The sequence below is a fragment of the Salvia hispanica genome, chromosome 4 (assembly GCF_029641045.1).
Source record: "Salvia hispanica isolate PSC_SH4W2 chromosome 4, Shi_PSC_v1, whole genome shotgun sequence".
In the NCBI taxonomy this organism is placed as follows: domain Eukaryota; kingdom Viridiplantae; phylum Streptophyta; class Magnoliopsida; order Lamiales; family Lamiaceae; genus Salvia; species Salvia hispanica.
This window is the reverse complement of record NC_142695.1, coordinates 59,129,730-59,141,376: the sequence shown is the minus strand read 5'-3', so window position 1 is coordinate 59,141,376 and position 11,647 is coordinate 59,129,730. Positions and strand designations below refer to the sequence as shown.

General features: G+C 39.5%; 2 protein-coding genes across 3 annotated transcripts; both read right to left on the bottom strand.

Annotated features, from left to right (window-relative positions):
• Window positions 1-720: 720 nt before the first annotated feature.
• On the bottom strand, window positions 721-5,641 carry LOC148929745 (uncharacterized). Its single transcript, XM_089057009.1, has 3 exons — window positions 3,869-5,641; window positions 3,730-3,811; window positions 721-2,925 (listed from the first exon to the last, which is right to left on the bottom strand). The coding sequence occupies exons 1-3, from the start codon at window positions 5,456-5,458 to the stop codon at window positions 836-838; spliced, it is 3,762 nt and encodes a 1,253-aa protein (XP_088913135.1). The 5' UTR covers window positions 5,459-5,641; the 3' UTR covers window positions 721-835.
• On the bottom strand, window positions 5,432-11,625 carry LOC148929744 (putative disease resistance RPP13-like protein 3). Of its 2 annotated transcripts, XM_089069650.1 has the most exons (3): window positions 11,081-11,625; window positions 7,979-8,809; window positions 5,432-7,587 (listed from the first exon to the last, which is right to left on the bottom strand). In XM_089069650.1, exons 2-3 carry the CDS (start codon window positions 8,787-8,789, stop codon window positions 5,819-5,821), a joined length of 2,580 nt encoding a protein of 859 aa, XP_088925776.1. In that variant the 5' UTR covers window positions 8,790-8,809; window positions 11,081-11,625; the 3' UTR covers window positions 5,432-5,818. The 2 variants fall into 2 exon arrangements, with proteins under 2 accessions (XP_088925776.1, XP_088925777.1); XM_089069651.1 differs by lacking the exon at window positions 11,081-11,625 and having other exon boundaries at window positions 7,979-9,267.
• Window positions 11,626-11,647: the final 22 nt, after the last annotated feature.

Below are 11,647 nucleotides of genomic sequence, written 5' to 3'. Positions count from 1 at the left end.
TTTCCATGAGATAAAAATCGCAGAATTATTTCGTGATCTCAACAAAAGGATAAATAGATAAAGTGATTTGCATTTGTTCGATGAAATGTGAGCCATAACTAAATCAAACTATATTTCATTATACTCCCCCACCTTTAAAAAATAGAAATTTTTAAAAAGATACGTATTTTAATCCACAATTGGTAAGTAAAAGAGAAATAAAAAAAATATAATAGTGGAGATATACCCATAATGAGATAGAGCAAAAAATGATCGAAAATAATGGAGAAGAAGAACGAACCCTAGTTGAGGTGCTACGATTTAAGAACTGTGAATGAGATAATAAATATTTTATTTCTCAATGTTTTTTGACGCCTAAGAGACTCTATTATTATAGAGTCCCTGCTTGATTCGGCACGTACCACTCGGGAAAGAATCAAGAAGAAAACCCGAGAAGATTTAAATAAATGTAATCCAGAAGGAGTTCGAAAATAAGACAACATGGAAATTATTAAAAACACAAACTAAAGTCCTTGTGGCTCGCGGGAAGTGATCGGCGTCAGGTTCGTTGGTTTGCTGCTCGTCGGCTCTGATGCTTAGCTTGACACTGCCTCGTCTTTCTGCAGCTATATCATAGTTTGTTAGGTGAAGATGTAGAAATGTATAATCGTTCAATATATTATTCACAATGAGAAGATACATCATATATAGACCAAGGGAGAACTATACACGGTAAGATATTCTCAATAAAATCTTCCTAATTAACCGGCTAAAATCTTCCTTCAATCTTTCCCTGATTTTGTGCAATCTTCTTTATTTTCAGAATATTCTTTGATTTCCAACACTCCCCCTCAAGTTAAGTGACAGGATTCCCAAAGCTTAACTTGCCCAAGACTTCTTGAAAATTCTTTGCAGATACGGCTTTGGTCAAAATGTCTGCTAGTTGATCTTCAGACTTCACATATGGAATTTCAACTATCTTCTCTTCAAGGTTCTCTTTTATGAAATGCCGATCAATCTCAACGTGTTTGGTTCGGTCATGTTGCACCGGATTCTCTGAGATACTAATCGCTGCCTTATTATCACAAAGTAACTTGCAACTGCTTTGTGATTCCAAGTTTAGCTCCTTCATCACTCTCCTAAGCCATAGAATTTCAGTTATTCCACTCTTGATGCCTCTGAATTCGGTCTCTGCACTTGAGAGAGCCACTACCTTCTGTTTCTTGCTCCTCCAAGTAACCAAATTTCCCCCCACAAAGGTGAAGTAACCTCCTGTAGAGCGCCTATCTACCGGGTTCCCTGCCCAGTCTGCATCTGTGTATCCGTGAATGTCAAGATGCCCATTTTTTCTAAACAATACTCCGTGTCCGGCGGTCCCCTTCAAGTAGCGCACCACTCTAAGCGCTGCCTCCCAGTGTTCGTCTTGCGGGCTGTGCATAAACTGACTAAGCACTCCAACTGCATATGCAATATCAGGCCGGGTGTGGGATAGATAGATGAGTTTTCCAACAAGTCTTTGGTACCTCCCCCGATCAGTTGAGGCTGCCCCTTTGATTATTTGAAGGCCGTGATTCTGAACCATTGGAGTATCTGCGGGTTTACAATCGAGCATTCCAATCTCTGTCAAGAGGTCGAGAACATACTTTCGTTGACTAATGAAGATTCCTTTCCCGGATCTGAGCACTTCGATTCCGAGAAAATATTTGAGATCCCCTAGATTCTTCATCTCAAACTCTGCAGCCAGACGCCCTTTGAGATCCCTTATCTCCTCCGTATCATTCCCGGTGATTATCATGTCATCTACATAAATTATCAAGCAAGTTATCTTTTCTCCCTTCTGTTTAATGAAGAGAGTGTGGTCGGAGTTACTTTGCCGATAGCCATATCTTTTCATTACCTCCGTGAATCTTCCGAACCAGGCTCTCGGAGATTGCTTCAGCCCATATAAAGTTTTCTTCAACTTGCACACCTTGCCCTGTCCGAATTCTTCTGTGAAGCCCGGTGGCGCCTCCATATATATAGGATCCTTCAATTCTCCATGGAGGAATGCATTTGTGACATCATACTGATGGAGCGGCCAATCTTTGTTTGCCGCAATGGAGAGAAGAACTCTCACAGTGTTCATTTTTGCGACAGGAGAGAACGTCTCTGAATAATCCACCCCATGAGTCTGTGTATACCCTTTTGCCACCAACCGAGCTTTGTATCGCTCAATGCTCCCATCTGGTCTTCTTTTAATCGTAAAGACCCATCTGCAGCCTACTGTATGTTTCCCGTCGGGCAACGGGCTGACCTCCCAAGTGCCGTTTCGTTTCAGTGCTCTCATTTCGACTAACATTGCTTCCCTCCAGTGTTTAATTTTGATGGCTTCTTCAAAGGTCCTTGGTATCTCTTCTTCACATAATGCTGTATGGAATGCCTTCGCCATTTTTGACATATTAGCCTCAACAAAATTCGTCACTGAATATCTGCTTTTCCTCCCTATTCTTTCTGGGGAGTATCTCTTGGGGGGGACTCCTCTCGTACTTCGTGGGGGACGCACATACTGTCCTGTATCCTGATCGATGGTAGTATCTTCTTCCTCTTCTTCTGTACCGAGGGGGTCAGAAATAACATCTGAACTTTCAGGATTTGGACTAGATATTACCTCGGATTCCGTTACGGTTGGATCAGAGGAACGCGGCGGAAGCGTTGCTGGGATCGACTCTGTAGACGGGATCGGCTCATGAATAGTGCCAGCCTGCTCTGTTGGTTCCGAATCAAAGTTACTTGGCACATACCACCGAAGGGAGTCACTCTCTTGGGTCTCCCCCTGTTTCTCACTCTCCCCCTGAGTCCCGAGGTGGTAAAAGAATTCTGTCTCAAGAAAGTTGCAGTTCATGGTGGTGATAACCCGTTTGTTCTTAGGGTCATAACATCTATAGCCCTTTTGGTTGATCCCATACCCTACAAAAACGCACTTAATTGCACACGGGGAAAACTTATTTCTTTCATGCTTTGGGACATGTACATAGACAGAGCAACCAAAGATTTTAGGTGGTAAGGATAAGGCCGAGGGAATTTTGGTTAAGGTGGAAAGGTGATCTAGCGGGGTTTTCCGGTTTAGGATTTTAGTGGGAAGTCTGTTAAGGAGATAAACTGAGGTGGCTATGGCTTCAGGCCAAAAAGATGATGGGACTTTTGAGTCAAGTAGGAGGGCTCGGGTCATTTCAAGGATGATTCGGTTTTTTCATTCTGCTACTCCGTTTTGTTCTGGTGTGTGGGAACACGATGTTTGGTGAACTAACCCATTGTCGCCAAAAAACTTAGTCATGGAACTGTTTAAAAATTCCCCCCCGTTATCAGATCGTAGGATTTTAACAGACGTTTGAAACTGGGTTTGGACCATTTTGTAAAACAATATGAATTTATCACATACTTCAGATTTATGTTTCATGAAATATACCCAAGTTGTTCTACTGCAATCATCAACAAATATCACGAAGTATTTAAAACCAGAGTTAGTTCCTATAGGTGCAGGGCCCCACACATCAGAATGAACCAAGGAAAAAACAGTGTCAACACGAGTATCATTGGGTTTAAAAGAGTTTCGGTGGCTCTTGGCCAAAACACAAGCTTCACATAAGAAGTCTCTAGGAACAAAAAGTTTAGGAAATAAGGATTTCAAATAACCCGGAGAGGTATGGCCCATCCGTCGGTGCCAGAGCCAAGTATCTCGATTAGTGGATCCGTGAGCAAGCATCGCCGCACCATCTTGTCGAGCAATCTCATCCACAAAGTAGAGCCCACGACGTTCAGTGCCACGTCCAATAATCTTCCCCGTCCGGATATCCTGTAACATACAGAAGTTTGGATGCATCAGTAGAGTACAGTTTAGATCCTTAGTTACATGACTTATCGACATCAACTTCTGAGATAATCTAGGAACATAAAGGCAATTGGGAATATGCACATTAGGAAAAATCTCTATAGTCCCTGCTCCTTCAACTGGCATAACCCCTCCATTGGCAGCCTTTATGTGTGATTTAGGGGTCTTATGAATTTCTAAAAAATCATTTTTATCATATGTCATGGTATCGGTGGCCCCACAGTCAAAAATCCACCCCGTATCATCAACTATATCACAATCCTGGGCCTCAAAAGCATATGATAAATTTTCCAGGGGTGCAAACGAATTTTTGCATATAATAGGGTCGATTTTGCAAGTATTTCTAGGCTGGGGGCGAATTCTATAATTATTATCCAGATGGGGTAAAATTTCATAATACTCAGAAATTTGGGACTGAATTGAAAGAGGGTTTTTATTAGGGTTAGGATTTTCAATCCCTAACCCTTTACCTCCATCCTCGCCGCCGCCATTCAATCGGAGAGACGCCACCATCGCCTCTGCCGTCTGCCCCCCACCGCCGCCGTTGTCGCCTCGCCTGCCACCGCCGGTTGGGAGACCTCCGGTATCCGGCCTCCTCTCCTGGAATCCCGTCGCCTCTCGGCTCCCTTCGCTCGGGTTCCTTCCTCTACCCTCTGCTCCGACGGCGACCTTCGCCTTCCCGGCTTTCTCCTCTTCCCACCACTCTGGATATCCTATCAGTTGGAAGCACGATTCCTTCGTGTGTTTGTGCATTCCACAGTGGGAGCACCAGAGCTTGGATTTATCCGGCTTGTTGTTTCCCCGGCGGTTGATGGCGGCGGGGCGTGGCATCGGCGGTTGATTCCTGTTCTGCGGCTGTGATGGGCGGTACTCTCTAGCTCCAAATCCGAGTCCGATTCCCGATGATGTGTCATTACCGACGGTAGTGGAGGTCGAATCGGTCGCCGGCGACATGATCTTGAGTCGAGCCGCCTCCCGTTTCACCCATCCATACGCTACGTCGGCTGAGGGATATGGATCCTCCTTGAGGATCTCGCGTCGGACCCAGTCATACTTCTCGTTCAGTCCGGTGAGAAATTTGAATAATCGTAGTTCCGATTTGATTTCCCGGTATTGTGCTACTCCTTTGTCACAGCAATTAACTGTCTTGTGTGGGCATCGATCGATGTCAATCCATAGTCCGTGAAGTTTGCTCCAGTAGGCCTCCAACGTTGAGTCTCCTTGTAAAATTCGGCTTGCCTTGTTTCGCAGGTCGTATATGATATATGAGTCTGCCGAACTTGCAAAAGTTACGGCGAGGGTGTCCCACAGTGATTTCGCCGTTTGGTGATGCGCGAAATCCGCTATGAGATTGGTTTCCATGTTGTCAATAATCCAAGAGAAGACTATTAAGTCTATCTCCTCCCAATCGGTATATCCGATTTCTTCCGGCTGTGGTGGAGGTGGAACTCCAGATATATGGCGGTAGACTCCTCGGCCGCCGATGGACACCTTCATCAATCGTGCCCATAGTGAATAGTTTGAGCCATTCAATTTGAAGGCTACGGTAACACTCTTACTTGATCTGATTTTTTCGACAACGGGTTCGATTTCTAGTTTGTTTTCTGACATTTTGGCTGGACTGATCTCTCGCCGTTTTAGGTCGAGAAAGGTATTTGGGGGCTATGATGATAATATTCTGAGCCTAACCTGCTCGGATGCCATGTAGAAATGTATAATCGTTCAATATATTATTCACAATGAGAAGATACATCATATAGACCAAGGGAGAACTATACACGGTAAGATATTCTCAATAAAATCTTCCTAATTAACCGGCTAAAATCTTCCTTCAATCTTTCCCTGATTTTGTGCAATCTTCTTTATTTTCAGAATATTCTTTGATTTCCAACAGAAGATACAAAGAAAGTTAACTACAAAAGCACAATAACAAAAGGGGATAAAGGGAAAGAATAAACTTACAAAATTAAATTATGGACTAATATCCACTTCCAGTATATTAGAGAACGAGCTCGAATTTCTGATCTTTGTTGCAATGTGTTTAGTTGTTACCATCTTTAACTTCCTCAGATAATACATCGACCCAATCCTTTCCGGGAGGGTCTCCAAGCGTGGACAGTTCTTGATTTCTAGTTCTTGTAAATGTAACATTCCAAGTTCTCCAATCTGAAGTTCTCTCAAATTCCAAAACTCATTGATGCGCAGGACACCGAGGTTGTCAAAGCCGAATCCTTTGATCACCATTTGTCGACCGCTGTATGCATTTCGCATTATGATGACTTCTAATTCAGGAAGTTTGTGTAATACTAGCATTGGGTCTTCGTCAAGACAAGTATTCACCAAAACCAAGTATCCAAGAGTTCGAGGGAAATTAATGGCACTTGGTAGCCTAGATATACGTCCATCCAGCCGGAGTTTATAGAGTCCATGTAGAACCCCAATCTCGTCCAAACATGGCATGCTTCTGAAACGAAATCCTCGCAAGTTAAGGAGGTTAAACCTCTTAAACTTAGCCAGTGATGCAAAGAGCTTGTTGGCATCCGAGTTTTCATCAACCTCCTCAATACCCAATTTAAAGAGACGAGTCATCTTCTCCAAGCTCGAGACCTCATATGTCCAATCATAAATCGAGATGTAGGCAAGGACCCCAAGATTCTGTAGCACGTCTACCTTCAAAGGCTTTCGGTAAATCACATCAGACATGTAGAGACAACGAAGGCTACCCATTTCATTGATAATATTTGGCAACTCCACTAAAAAGTTTTGAGCTATGTCGAAAACCTCAAGCATTTCCAAGCCCTCCAACGAGTGTGGGATCTCTTGTATGTAATTGTTCCTCAATCCCAAATACCGTAACCTAGTCATTGTGCCGATAGTTTCTGATAAAGTCTTCACCCCAAAATCTTCCATGTCGAGTATACTGAGTAGTTCAAAACTCTTCCAATAGGACTGACTAGCATCATCCAAGTAACGACCACCTCCATGAAGTATGAGAGAAACAAGATGTTTGTTTTCTTGATTCGTGGAGTGATTAAACTTGTCTCTGCCACAATGGATAACACGATGGCGAGGATTTTGAGAGGCCCGATTATTTCCATTGCTCCTTAGGATCTCAAAGCCGATTTCCTCCTCTGCTTTTTTTATAGATAGCTCGTAGAGTAGAGGATTCATGCGATACCTATAAAATTCAGAATCATTCGCAGGTTCAATAATGGATTCACAAAGTAATTCATCTATACATGATCGTGACATCTGCATGCACTCTTCATCGGCCATGTATGGTATAGATCTTTTTGTGTTTAATCCGATTGCAGCCCAAATGTGTTCCAACTTTTGTCCCCTTATTATTGCATTTTCCTTAAAAAAGGACATATGCAAGAAACATGCCTTAAGTTGATCATCCAAGCTATGATAGACCGGCTCAAATAACTTGAGTGATTCACCCAAATCAATTGAATCAAGAAGTTGTTCCCATTCAATCCCTGAAAGTCTTTGCTTTGCTTTCTGCCTTGCAACATCTATTATAGCTAGCGGCAAACCCCCACATTTTTTCAACATCTGTTTCCCCTTCCTCTCCAACTCCTTTGAGAATTTGTTCTCAACACTTGTAAATTTATCGATTGTTTTCAAAAACAATTGCCAGCTCATATCCGAATCCAAAGCTTTCATCTCATGAGTATAAAATATTGCTTCTTGAGGCTCATAACGACAGGTGATCAACAAATTACATCCATAGCAGTCTGTTTATATAACATGTTAAGAACTTGATGCAAAAAAGGGAGACCTAGAAGGATACATAACTAATTGTAGTACTTAACAGGTGATAATATTTTTGTTTCATTATGTGTTTTTGACTTGGTCCCAAAAAAGTGTTGCTCATATATTTGATCTAAGCTAGATTTCTTATACTATTTTACAATCAAGAATAGGTTTATAGGCGTGAATTAACCTGTTTAAGTTAAGAATCGCTCTTAAGTATGGCAATTTACAATTAAGTACAAGTATGAATTGCCATTATAATAACGGTACGTTCCGAGGTGTAAAGTACTAGGAGTTAAAACAAATTAATTTGATTTCTACTAAATGTTGATAATTTTAAGCATGCAGAATTAGTTCTTAGATAAGACATACCTTCGTATGGAAGACCATCAAGTATGGATTGCAACCTCATTCCTTTTGGCACGTTGTCGAGAACTATGAAATATGGCATTCCTTCTAGCTTATCCTTAAGCATCGAATGGAGACTCCAGTGGTCCATTTTATACAAAGCCAATGGATCTTCAACGTCTTCCACCAACTTATGTATTAGTTCCACAAGTACTTCATGTGCACTTGTGTCACTACTAGAAATGGTTATCCACGCACGGAGCTTGAATTTTTCAACGATGGCCGGATGGTTGTATACTTGTCGGGCAAAGGTTGTCTTTCCCGCACCAATCATGCCTTTGATACATGAAACCCTGAGGCGCGGCCTCATTTCAAGAACGGCTGTATTAAAAATTACTCTATTAACAATCTGTTCCACGTCTTTCTTCAAGCCCACCACGACACCTTCGTCTCCAACACTTTGTGAACTACTCACCCCCTCGCCATCTCCGAATTTCATCATGCGCTTTCTTGCCTTCTTCATCGATTCTAGGAGATGATACAAATCTTCATAGAAAGAGAGCTTATGCAATTGTATGATGCCTGTGGTCACTTGAGCCATCTCAGCAATGTCAGCTAGGAAATAATTCAGCTTGCTGCTCTCTCCTGCTTCTCTCTCTCTCAACATATCCAACGCCATTCTCATCTCATTTATTACCTCTGAAACGTGGCTCTTGCGAGAAGTCATGGAGGCCTCCGAGAATTTATTGTATCTGAAATGCGTCGTATCCTCAGACTGCAGAAAACTTTCCAGGTAGGATATCGTCCCTAAGATGATGTCCTCCGAGTCCGACATGTTTCTGGGAAAACTGCAGTCTGCGCGTAACAAAATCTTACTCCCTCCGTCCTTTAAAATTTGGCACCATTTGACCCGACACGGGTTTTAAGAAATGTAATAGAAAGTGGGTTGAAAAAGTTGGCGGCATGTGGGTCCTACTTTTATACATTAGTTTTAAAATAAAATGTGAGGGAGAATGAGTTAGTGGAATGTATGTTCCATTATCAAAAATGGTAAAAGTGAAATGTGACAATTTTTAGGAACGGACGAAAAAGGAAATAGGTGACAAATTTTCAGGCATGGAGAGAGTAAGATTTTGCATCTATAAAAAAAACGAATTAACGATTAGCATATGCATTATGGTAGATTCTTAGTATAGTGTCTATACCTCAATATAACCACTTTTATATTATAAATGAAATGATAATTAATTTTATCTAAAACACCAACCTAATAATCCACTAGTTAATTTGTTGTGAATAACTATTAAATTATGAGCTTGTTTGACCATCAAAGTTTTTAAACAGTCAATCATATTCCCTCCGTCCCAAGATAATTGATGAACTCATAAAGATTAAAGTACGAGAGATAAGAGAGACTAAAATTGGAGATGAAATAAAGTAGGAGTAATAATGATTAAATATTACTCCCTCCATCCCGGGTAAGATGACACATTGCTTAGCCGACACGAGATTTTAGGAGTTATTGGTTAAAATGTTTAATTGGAGAGAGAGAAGGTGGGTATAAGTATTAAAGTAGAGGGATAAAGTAAGATGGATATTTTAATAGGAGTGAGAAAAAGTGGTTGAGTGTATTAATTGGAGAGAGAAAGTTACCAAAAAAGGAAATGTGTCGTCTTAGTTGGGACAAACTAAAAAGGAAAACACGTCATCTTAAGCGGGACGGAGGGAGTATTTGCAAAAAAAGCAAGTGATGCAACTTAGTTGGGACATTTCAAAATAGAATATGACTCAACTTAGTTAGGATGGAGGGGCTCATATTCTCAAACTTTGCTTCACTTTTTTTTTTTTTTTTTTTTTAATATTCCCTTTGTTCCATAGCAATGGAGTTATTTATCATTTTGGCACATTTCTTATCACTTATTTTTTCCCTATCTCTTACTTTATTCTCTCAACTTTTTCCTCTCTCTTGTTTTACTATCTTTTTGTTTAATACATTACGCATCATTTTCTTAATCTCTGTGTCGAAAAGAAATATCTCCACTACTATGAAACAGAGGGAGTACTATTTTAAACTTTAGGACTATTTTTTAAATTTTCTAACTCCCATAGTTCAAAATTGATTCTCAACATTTGCCCGAAAAATGTTTATTAGTCACATGAGATTTTAGAAGTTGTTTGTTAATGTGTTTAAATAGAGATAGAAAAGATAGGTGTGGGCATTCAATGGAGAGTGAAAGGGAGTTAAATATTTTAATTGGAGGAAAAAATACGGTTGGATGTATTAATAAAGAGAGAAAGTTTCCAAAAATAGAAATGTATCATCTTATTTATGACAAATTAAAAAGGAAAGTATCTCATCTTTGTTGGAATGGATAGAATAATATATTTTGATCTATATTTAACGGTTACTTAACAAAATTGACTATCAACCACATTTTGACTAGAGAGTTGAATATCATTCTAACTAATAGTATAAGTTAAAAATACTTAAATTTTTAAAAAGCATAAATATTAAAGAAAAAAAATATAAAAGGACTTTCTTCTCCTTTCAATTTTTAATTTAAATGCAATTAAGTTACTAATCTTTTCAACTATTAAAAAATGGACCATAAATTATCACAATTAATATATAGGATCAAAAAGCATCTTCGGACTAATGTAGTTGGTCAATTTTGGATTCTAGTCTTTTCTAAAAGAATCAACAAAAGAACAAAAATTCAAAACTAGTATTCAACATTAATTTTTTTTTGTTGAGGTGCTCAAGCTCCCCCTACTCAGCCCATGGCCAGTAGGGCCCAGATTTGGATCCAAAATAATACTGTACAATTCAGATCCAGATTCAGAAGATCCACAAATAGCATTTACTTCTATTTCAAATAAATCCTAATAAATGTACTAAATATCACATAACATCATAATTAATCATCCAGACCAATATTATTTAACACAATAATGAATATAAACTATCTTCTAATTCTAATTAAGATTTCTATGCTCGAAGTTGGAAACTTTTTAACTTTAATGTGGATTGCATAAATTTTATTAAGCCAAGGATTATAAAAATCTATACTACAAAACAACATAAACATGTGAATTTGAAAGTACTTAAAGAAAAGAACATAGTACCTTTTTTTTGTTCTTATATATTCTTATCTTTGCCGGTGTGGATTTGATTTTTCCGATTCAACTCATTTCCTTATCTTCGCCGGCGTGTGTGATCTTCCAGAGTTGGAAGTAATTCTGAACAACAAATTCATAGACTCAATTTGAATGGAAATTAAGTCAATGGAAAATAAAATATGATAAATAGTTTAGCTGGCTCATAGCCATGTGAAAGGAACACATAAATCAACAAGTTGCATAATTGATTAGGATAAAATAAAATTACTATGGTTTCTGACCGATGCAGCCAGCTGCTATTATTGTTATAAATTAATCAACGTCCACATTACTAAATCATTTCACTAATTTTGAAAGCACAATTTAATCGAAAGTCAAATTGTCAGCCATAATTTAAGATCACTGTCACACCTATTCCTCAGTGCATTATCTCAATCCAGCATAATTATAATTATCCTTGCGTTATTATACCCAACATGAGAAAGAGCACAAATTGATTGAAAATAATGTAGAAGAAGAAGAACAAGAACAAGAACGAACTCTAGTTGAGGTGCTAGGATTTTTAAGAACTGT

Excerpts from the sequence above, each read along its gene's own strand:
- LOC148929745 (XM_089057009.1), bottom strand. The coding sequence starts at position 5,458 with ATGTCAGAAAACAAACTAGAAATCGAACCCGTTGTCGAAAAAATCAGA. Across the intron at positions 3,812-3,868 it reads AGTTGATGTCGATAAGTCAT|GATATCCGGACGGGGAAGAT; the intron begins GTAACTAAGGAT and ends TGTATGTTACAG. Across the intron at positions 2,926-3,729 it reads TGAGATTGCTCGACAAGATG|GGTATGGGATCAACCAAAAG; the intron begins GTGCGGCGATGC and ends GCGTTTTTGTAG.
- LOC148929744 (XM_089069650.1), bottom strand. The coding sequence starts at position 8,789 with ATGTCGGACTCGGAGGACATCATCTTAGGGACGATATCCTACCTGGAA. Across the intron at positions 7,588-7,978 it reads TGATGGTCTTCCATACGAAG|ACTGCTATGGATGTAATTTG; the intron begins GTATGTCTTATC and ends TTATATAAACAG.